The 10,385-nt window shown below is 36.5% G+C and overlaps 1 protein-coding gene across 2 annotated transcripts; it reads left to right on the forward strand.

Annotated features, from left to right (window-relative positions):
* The first annotated feature begins 353 nt into the window (after nucleotides 1-353).
* On the forward strand, nucleotides 354-8,476 carry LOC121753053 (pentatricopeptide repeat-containing protein MRL1, chloroplastic-like). Of its 2 annotated transcripts, none has more exons than XM_042148202.1 (19): nucleotides 354-858; nucleotides 1,156-1,873; nucleotides 1,988-2,213; nucleotides 2,355-2,418; nucleotides 2,511-2,655; nucleotides 2,738-2,853; nucleotides 3,050-3,178; nucleotides 3,309-3,482; nucleotides 3,580-3,744; nucleotides 3,969-4,109; nucleotides 4,348-4,447; nucleotides 5,019-5,127; nucleotides 5,227-5,318; nucleotides 5,917-6,007; nucleotides 6,271-6,502; nucleotides 6,625-6,717; nucleotides 6,806-6,854; nucleotides 7,206-7,299; nucleotides 7,681-8,476. In XM_042148202.1, exons 1-19 carry the CDS (start codon nucleotides 547-549, stop codon nucleotides 7,904-7,906), a joined length of 3,276 nt encoding a protein of 1,091 aa, XP_042004136.1. In that variant the 5' UTR covers nucleotides 354-546; the 3' UTR covers nucleotides 7,907-8,476. The 2 variants fall into 2 exon arrangements, with proteins under 2 accessions (XP_042004136.1, XP_042004137.1); XM_042148203.1 differs by having other exon boundaries at nucleotides 1,156-1,828.
* The last annotated feature ends 1,909 nt before the right edge of the window (nucleotides 8,477-10,385 follow it).

A 10,385-nucleotide genomic window follows, 5' to 3' on the forward strand; every position in this document is an offset into this window, starting at 1 on the left:
ATCTCACTTGCAACAAATGACAACATAGTATATAAAATATGTCAATATAATACATGTAGAATGTCATTCTTAAAGCAATTTGTTGACATTCTCAAAGCATTGTGTTGATATTTTTAAAACACTGTATTGACATTTTCATCAAAAACCCTAATTTAATAGTTTTATTATCTATTTCAATTTAATTAATAAAAATAGAAATTACACGCAACAAATTTTAGACCACTAGATTTCTAAAATTCTATGATGACTGTAGTTACGCATAGTTATTAGTAAGTTTTATTTCATCGAAATACTTAAAAATAAAACATTAGCCCAACTCTCTCCAGTTCACTCACCTCATATTCCACGGCGATTTATCTAAAATCGCATCACCACTCAGTCAACAACTTGTCCTCGCGCAGCGCGAATCGCAGACAACTGTAAAACGCAAGGATCATCGTTGATGCCTTGAATTATATGAGCTCCGCTCGTCCACTTCCACTCTATCCTCAAATGTATAGTATACAACACTCACATCCCTAACAAACTCTATCTCTCTAGAAATCAATGGAGTCGAGCTTATCTTTGGCTCCGCAAGCAATTTCATTAATCACATGCTCTCCTGTTTTTTCGCCTCTCTCTTCTCGAGCCGTCGGACTCCTCCGCAGTGAGTTCATCGGAAACGGCCGCTATCTCCGCTTGCCACGGCGGAGGTGCAGGAAATTATGGCCGAAATCGGAGTCTAGTTACGGTAAGTTTCTCTTCAGAGCGTCGCTCGACTCTCAGTCGATTGCCGTCGTGGCCGCGGCGGTCGCAACCGTCTCTGCTGCAGCTGTTGTGTATCTCGCTTATAAAAGGAAACATCTCGGTATCAATCAGGTAAACCTACATTGTGCAGCTCTGGAATTCTTCATGTGGAATCGTCTCCGTAATGAATTGAGAAAGTTTGATGAATAATGAATTGAATGTCGTGTATTCATGTTCATGGAGAGAATTTATCAACAGAGTACCGAATTACTATAATGTGTATGAAGTAGTTGTACTAACTAAAAATTATATGTATAAAATATACTTTCGTTATCCAATTCTTCCTGTACCTTCTAACTGATTGAAATTCGTGTTTTTGTGTTATCTTTATTCCATCATTAACTAAGATAATCTGCTTACAATTTGTAGATGTCAGGAAGGCTAACCCTAGCTCTATCAGAGCAGATAAGAATTATCACGCGCTGGATTCTCACAGATGCAAAGCACCTGAGTTCGGGGAAGAAAGAATCCACTTACATAAATCAATATTCTATGAAGGAAACTAGAGAAAATAATGGTGCTGATATCAGTTTTGGAGAAGCTAATGTAATTCCTGGAGGTTCTCTAGTTGTAGAGGCACCAGAAGAGTTTAAATTAAGCATCATAGCTCCAGCAGTTAACGGTTGCTTAACTTCATTGGCATCTGAGGCTCTGGAGATATCATCATCTGTGCCATCTGTTGTTTCTGAATCTGATTTTCCAGCATTTGTTGATGAAGTTTGTGAAGTGCAACAAAATGCACATGAACTCTCCCATTCAGTTGCTTACGATTTGTCAGTTCCAATAACACAGACAAATTTGGGTGGTTGTGCGTCTTTAGCAGATCAAATGCAAGAAGAAACGGATAAAGTTGGTGGACTAAATCTTACAATTGTTGGAGAAATTGGCGGAAACAACTTGGACCACATTTTTAGAAGCTCTCCACGTAGAGAGCTGCACACTGTTACTGGGACTTTTTTGGAGAAGTTGGATAATCTGGAACAGTTGTCGTCTTGCGCTACCCTTCAAAGATTCAGCTGCTATTCATCCCTTCGTAACATGGGTGGGGGATCAGATCTTACTGCACGAAATGTTGTCTTACCTATAGGTGATATAGGCATTAATTTTTTATCTGTTGGTTGCAGGTTTATCTGGATATTATATAGAGTATTTATTATTTTTGATGCTTACCTGAAACAGAAGTTTTTTTTTGTCTTTTCAGAGAAGCTTGAAGAGGGAAGGCCTACGAGATATTACGATCAGGTCTTTCTCTACAAGAAGGACTCAAGAAACCAGAGGGGATCAAGGAAAACGGAAAAACAGATTTCTCATACTGATGGAACCAAACACATGCCTCCATCTTTTGATCCCGAGCAGAAACGTGACAGCAACAAACACAATCCTTCGTGGCAATTACGTGTTTACGAGCAACTCCTGAGGGAAGGCAGGTAATTCCTCTATGTTGTTGACAGCCTGTGCTTTGTGAAATCGCTAATGATCCGGTAAACCCTGTCTATACATTAAAGTATTGAAAAACATCTTAATAAGTTCATATCAAGCCTAACTGGTTGCGATTTCTAATATTACAGGTTAAATGAATGCGTTGAGTTGCTTGAAGATATGGACGGAAATGGTTCATTTGATATGGATAAGGCAAGCTTGCATTTGCTGATTTACTTTACTTATTATGTGCATGCAAATATAAAATTATAAATATTTGATTGTTGGCTGTATCATGGCATCAGATTTACCACTCCAGATTTTTCGATGTCTGCAAACGCCAGAAGGCAGTCAAGGTTGCATTTCGTTTTGCCAGGCTTATTCGAAATCCAACTCTGAGCACATTTAATATGCTTATGTCTGTTTGTGCAAGCTCGCAAGATTCAGAAGGTACTCTCTCTCTATCCAGATATATGCCAGTAATTATGCATTATAATTTTCAGGTTCACCCACCCAATTGTCTTTTGTGTAGGTGCCTTTCAGATTCTACAACTTGTTCAAGAAGCTGCATTAAATGCTGACTGCAAACTATACACAACATTAATATCGACTTGTGCTAAAAGTGGTAAAGTGGATACGATGTTCAAGGTACACTGAAATGAATGAATACACAATGTTCTCTCCCCTTCTCATTTAGCGGTAAAGTGATACAAATATTGTTCGAAGTTAAAATCTCTAGTGAAATAATTATCTTCCTTCCTTTTTAGGTTCGTGAATGTCCTGTTTAGTTAGACCCAGGATATATATTCAAAATCGGGTCCTCTCATAATTATTTAACTTTCAGGTTTTCCATGAAATGGTAAATGGTGGAGTTGAACCAAATCTTCACACATATGGTGCACTCATTGATGGTTGCGCAAAAGCAGGGCAAGTTGCTAAGGCTTTCGGGGCCTACGGAATACTCAGATCAAAGGTGATATGCACTCTCCATTCTTTCCATCCATCTCATGATCTAGCAAGCCATTTCTAAAAAATTATATAGTGTTATGGTAATTTGCTTATTCTGTGCATATCAGTGTCTAACGTGACATTACTCATGGTAGAATGTAAAGCCAGACCGAGTAGTTTTCAATGCGCTTATCACTGCATGTGGTCAATCAGGAGCAGTGGACCGTGCATTTGACGTGTTAGCTGAAATGAGAGCAGAGTTACAACCAATAGACCCTGATCATGTCACTGTGGGTGCTCTGATGAAGGCGTGTGCTAGTGCCGGACAGGTGCTTTATCTACTAGCTCTTTGAATTTGAATCCATCATTTGCTTGATTTTGTTCCGCATCTTGTTTATTGAATACTGAGAGTGTGATCTTTTCTAGATTGATCGAGCCAGAGAGGTGTACAATATGATTCATCAGTATGATATCCGTGGCACTGCTGAGCTTTACACTATTGCTGTGAATAGCTGCAGTCATCGTGGTGATTGGGAGTTTGCTTGTAGTGTATATGATGACATGATCCAGAAAGGTGGTGCTCCTGATGAGGTAGAAATGCTAAAATTATGTAATTCTTCACATATGAAGAATTTTATTTACCTTGTGCTTTCTATTTAAGCAAGATGGGACCTCTTTTAATTTTTTTTGATTCCCTGATGCATTCAATTATCAATAAAATAACAGTCGTTTTTGCTTTTCTTTTTATCTTCTTTTTTATTTTTTCCATACTAATCTAAAACTGTATCTTACTTGGTTTCACTTATGCAATCCAGATGTTTATCAGCGCATTGATAGATGTAGCAGGGCATGCTGGGAAAGTGGATGCTGCATTTGAAATTCTACAAGAAGCTAGGGCTAAGGGAATGCATGTTGGGATCATATCATATAGCTCCTTGATGGGAGCATGCAGCAAAGTATTTACTTACTTATCATGTTTAAAACATTTTCTAGCAAATGTGGAATTGCTTTTTATTTTGATAAATAAAACTCAGGCAAAAATATAATTTCTACACTTCTTGAATTTCATTTTGGATTTTGATTCTCAACAAGAAGTCAGTTGCAAAAATGTACTATATGCATAATCATGAACAAGAGATCTCCTAACTTTTATCAAATTCTAGAAGGCATAACTTGCTTGCTATATGTTTTTAGGCTAGAGACTGGCAAAAGGCGCTGGAACTGTATGAGGACATTAAGAGGTCTACTCTGAAGCCTGGAGTGTCACTAATGAATGCCTTGATAACTGCTTTGTGTAAGTTAATCACCATTGTCTCACGAGCAACTTTACCAGTGTTCGATGCATATTTAGTTTTTTCTTTAATTGTCTGATTTCATAGTAATATGCACAAGCTTGTTTACTCTAACCACATCAAATATTGGTCACTTAATATTGTACAGTCTATATGAGTCCAGCTTTAGGTGCTAGTATTCCATCAATGCTCTTTAAATCTTTTAGCTCCTTTATGGCATCCATATCTTACTGTCTTAGGAGTCTTCATTTTCATCTTGTGAACCATGGTTGACTCTTTTCGCGATGATTAAATATTGTTAGGAAAAAGCTTAATTACTTGTAACTTACTATATATTTAAGAACAAAAAGAGGCTTGCAAGTCCAATGATCAAAACAAATACTCTCTCAGATTTATTCCTCGCCAGATTTGGATGTCAATATTTCTTTAGATACTTTTTCTTTGCAGCTTTCATTTCATGATATCCATATGTTACTTCTACTCATGATTTGGTCATATATTCAATTTTGTTCTAGTCTGAAACCATCTATATGTGTTGGTGTTTATGAAATCCTTCATTCCTCTCTCCTGCAGGTGATGCAGATCAACTGCAAAAGGCCTTGGAAATTTTATCTGAGATGAAGAGCACTGGTGTATGCCCAAATATCATAACTTACTCTGTTCTTTTAGTGGCAAGTGAAAAGTAATTACCTTTCTTTGTATGTTCATGCAGTTTTCTATTATAATAATATGTTTTCATGTGGTATGATCTTTTCTCATATTCTGTTACAACTCTTACCAGAAAGGATGATCTAGAAGCTGGCCTCAAGCTTTTTTCTCAAGCAAAACAGGATTCTGTTGCTCTAAACCTTGTAATATGCCGGTGTCTCATAGGTGATTAAATAGGCTTTCCACTTCTCTAGTTGTGCATCAAGAACCATGGAGAAATATTAATCACAGGATCAGGCACCCGTGGTGCTTCTGGGTGATCTTTTATTCATTGAAAAGTTTAAGGAACCCTTAAGAACACAATGTATTAGCAGTGCCAATGTTAATATCTTTGTTGTTACTTTACATTTTCTTGAACATGTTGAATAATTCTGTGTCTAATAGCTGTCCAAACTCACTGCTGCCTATATGTTACATGAAAAATATATCAAATTGATTAAGATTCATGCAGTTACTTATAGAGTGTCACCGATCTTATAAGCTAAAGAATTTTAGATATTTTAGATTTCATAAGCTCCTTGAAGGTATTCGGCCAAGCAGTACTTGAGATGGAATTTTTACTGTAGCTATAGCTTTAGGCTACAAACTTAGGCTACACTCAATGCTAAGCTCAACTACCCTTCCCCATTGCCTTAGCCTATTAGTGATAATAAAAAAATGAAGTATTTTATTTGGGCTCTTTTAATTATGTAAATCATTGTTCCCTTTGTGGATCTTATACCGTTTGTTTCATCGGTTTTCTGATTGAGTTAACTTTATTTAGCTATGTGCCTAAGGAGGTTCCAAGCCGATTGCTCAGCTGGCGAACCTGTTCTGTCTTTCACCTCTGGGCATGTTCAGCTTAATAGTAAATGGTATTCATTCTTTGCATTTTCATCACTATTTTTAGTGTTTTTGTACATTGTTATATCTGTGGGAAAATGTCCATCGCATAAAAGGCTTCATGAAATGTTATATCATGTACTGTAGCAGTTAAAATTAACCTTGTTAAGCACTAATTAGGCTCCGTGACTGGAAATACATGTTTACTAACCTCATGATTTCATTTCAATCTCTTGGTCTTTCTGAGAAGAAATATCTGATTTATGAATTATGATATATGGCTATACTTCCACAGGACATCCTTAGCCCTAATGGTGTATAGGGAAACAATTGTAGCTGGTGTGGCACCTAGGATGGATGAACTGTCACTTGTTTTGGGTTGCCTTAAGTTGCCTCATGATACATCTGTGCGAAATAGACTCATTGAGAATCTTGGATATAATAGTGGCCCATCAAAAGGTGCAAATGTGTGTTCCTTGATTAATGGGTTTGGGGAATATGATCCTCGCGCTTTTTCTTTGGTTGAGGTATGTCAAGAACTTCCAAGAACTTTTTATTTTTTGTTCTTCAAAATTCTTAACAGTTCCGAGTTGGCATTTATTCAAAAAAAATATCATGCTAAGTTCACAATTATTTTCTGATTTCTCAGGAAGCTACTTCTCTTGGAGTTATACCATTAACCTCTATGAAAGACAGCCTCATAGTTGTTGATTTGAGAAATTTTCTGGTTCACACAGCTGCGGTGAGCTAATAAACTTCAGCAATTTTCTTCCCCAACCTGATAAGACTTGTTTACCTTACTCTAAACTGAGTTGTGTTATGTTGGCTAGGTGTACCTCTTGACAGTTCTAAAAGGTCTCAAGCATCGTTTGGCTGCTGGTACCAACTTACACTTCTTCATTTAATTACTTCTATAGTATTTTCTAAATAAATTTTCCTATCAATGATTGGGCATTCTGCATGCGTAGTAATGAATAAAGTAACTTGAACTACATGTTGTGTCATTAATGTCTCACCAGGTTCAGTGACGTTGTAGGACATTCTGAAAGATAAAAGAGATACTGTTTGAAAACATGAGATGCATCTGTCTCTAGGCACATAATGGAGAAAAGTCCAGAAATATGAGGCTATACTTTGTTTTGTAGCTAGAAAGAGAAGAGCTAATGTTGTTGCTTTAGATTTTGAACCACTCTTTATTTTCTTTATGTATCACTTTTTGATCTTCAACAGGTGTTAAGGCTCCCAATTTAAATATTCTACTGCCAGTAGAAAAGGCACAGATTCAAACTTCTGCAGGGGAGACGGAGATTAATATGGCTGGCAGGTGAGAAGATACTATTTCATAGTTGGAAATGAAGTTCAGTGTATGAATGTATTGTGATGGCATATGTAGATTTCCATTAATATAAGTATTACCAAAGGAGCTACAATGACAGTCTGTTATGAGGAAGTGAAAAAGTTATCCTCAGTGGATAAGAATATGTATGCAAAGTATGCTAGGCTGTACTAAGATTGTGACCATAGATGAAAATCTAGTAGTATACTACTTTAAGGATAAGACAAGAAAATTTTATCTGTAAAAGTTGTCTAGATTTTCTAGCTGAACTCTAAAGACCCTATTATTATTCATTGTCAATTATGGATATTTTTTGGCTGTTCTTAGTAAACTTAAAAATATTCTGAACACATTCTATTTGCTCAATAGGGTAAGTCAAGAAGTCGCAGCACTATTGAGGAGACTTGGGCTATCTTATCAAGGAAATGGATCTTATGGAAAGATCCGCATAAATGGCATTACCATAAGAAAGTGGTTTCAGCCAAAGCTTGGTTCTCCTTTCACTGAAAAAAAAATGGAACTTAGCTCATCCCTAACAAATCTAGCTTCAGGCATAAACCGCCAAAGACGTAAAATCAGAACCGTTCACTTGTAGCTGGAATAAGGTCCACAGCTTTGATGCAGTTCTTCTGTGCAGATGGCGAACACTCTTGATGTGGTGGAAGTTTTTTCTAGAAAGATCAGCAAAACTTTAGTTCAAAAAGAGTGAGAATTGTTAGGGAAATGGAGATTTTTCCAAAATTGTCTCTATGTGCTAGCTGAGAAACCTTGCATTTTTCAACCTGTAGTAGCTGCCCTAGACTGTAGATTATGCAGATGGTTTTGTGCTGGTCAGAGTGACTCAGCTGTGTTATTGGTTTCTGTATTCTGGGGGAATTTTGTAATATAAATATGAATTTTATAGCAGCAATAATGTGAGGATGAATCTAGAGCCAGTAGACTACTGTCTACTGTATATAAGGGCTCTAAAGTCCTTGATTCACAATGTAGACCTTACTTGTTTCGTATGATATATATTTCTGCTGTATTTCTACCAGGATTTTGTGGACTTTAGACATAGCATTTTATTTTCAACTTCTGGTTGTTGTAATGTGTATAATGATGAATGAATAGGCTACTGTAATGACAATTGTGTCTGAATGAAGGATTTGTAGATTTGTTTGGTTTTGATTTCTTGAAAATCTAAGAAGCATAAGGTTGAGAATGCTAATGTTCATCTTTGAGATGCCGATTTGAAGGTAGCAGGAAAGCTCATTCCTCACAGCAGGTACTAAATTCATAGTTCTGTCTCTTATTTGCACATGATAATTTTGCACACTAAAAATGTAGGGTACTTTATTGGCCTTTGTTTTCTTGGGGTTTGCAGATATTGTTCAATGATGATAGGGCTCAGTTGTTAATACTGTGAAGCACTGAATCGTATTCATAGTTTCATAAAATTCAACCTTGTTGCATGGGACTGTCGGGCTGCCTATCTTTAAAACTGATTAAAGATGAAATCTGAAACTTTGTTTGAATGAAAACAAGATTGTTTCTTTTTCTCTATGGTTATGTGTATGTGAGTCGATCGCCATTACATGAATCTATACTCCTAAAAGCTATTCTATGAAAACAAAAGCACAAAATACATTGTCAAAAAAATTGTAGGCTTCTGCTCTTCTTCATTGGTTTCTTGCATCATAACAATCCATCCTCGAAGTTAGTTCAAGCAAGGCATTCTCACTGCATGGAATTGTTAGGCGTCCCGTGGGGTGATTGAAGCCAAACTCTTCCTCTGCTCGGTGCAACAAGCCTCGAAATGAAGGATGGTTCAGGTATGAAATGGGAACCACATATCTTTTCTTCTGAACATCTCCTACATAAACTGCTAAATGCCCCTTTGGCACGTTTGTATGGTTTCTGTGGAGGAGGGCTTGTAGCTTGTATAACTGCTTAGCATTTGATATCAATGACATCCAACGAATAGCCATGGATTTTTGCTATGCAAAAAGAAGAGGAAACTGGAGGTGTTAACTTGAATAGCTCTCTGATTCTTTAATCACAATAAGTTTTTTCCTCAAGTGTTGCAACTTTAAGTTTTGAAGCTTGTTATATATATGCAGTATGCACAGAGAATACATATGTATATAATTATTGTTGCAGTTTGGAGGCTGAGGACCTGATGCCTGATAATCTGGAGCGGGGGTTCATTACCAAGGAGCGCATGATATGTCATGAAATCCAGGGTAGAGATGGGAAAAAAAGAAATGGCTTATCCACATATATGACATGTTTTGTGAAAGTTAGCACAAATGAAATCTCTTTTTATTGCAGGTCCTGAAATGATGGGCAACATATAACAGAAAAATAGAGAGCAGTTTATATGGGTAAGTACTGGCACTTCGAAATCTTTTGATGATTTGATTTATTCTTTGTTGGATTTAGTTTTGATGGGTCCTAGTAATTATTCACCTTCCGGCATGTGCCAAGATATTGTTGCAGCTGTTATGGAAGATATGGGATGCATTTTTTATTTATTCCAGAAACAGGTACTAATACTACTTTGCATTTCACACTGTTTTCCACTCTGGGCTGCATTTGAATAAAAATAGATCTATCTAAGGGATCAGTTTTTTATTGATTTCCCACTCTGGTCATCTTCTGATATCTTTGTTATGACATGATGCTATTATAGTTATCTTGCTAGAATTATTATGTTTAATGAAATTGACCTCCATTCCTCTCCCATGCCCCCCACAATGTTACAGACTTACAGGATGAAAATCAAGCAGTACGTAGAATTGTTCACATATAGAAGTTTTACTTAATTCATCATTTTTAACAGTGTGCAGTAACCAGTCTTTAAAAACCTGTCTTGATGTATATTCATAAAGATGAACAACATTGTTGAAATATATGCAATTTTTCTTTAATTTCCTTTTACCCTTGTAGAACAATAAAATAGACATGCCGAAAAATATAGACATATTAGAGAAAAGTAGTAGTTATATTTCACTATTTACAAATCACATACATATAGTACAAGAGACTAAGCTTGACTAGGATACGTACCGATGTGGGATACTAGTTCTATA

Source organism: Salvia splendens, chromosome 10, assembly GCF_004379255.2.
Source record: "Salvia splendens isolate huo1 chromosome 10, SspV2, whole genome shotgun sequence".
NCBI classification, from domain to species: Eukaryota; Viridiplantae; Streptophyta; class Magnoliopsida; order Lamiales; family Lamiaceae; genus Salvia; species Salvia splendens.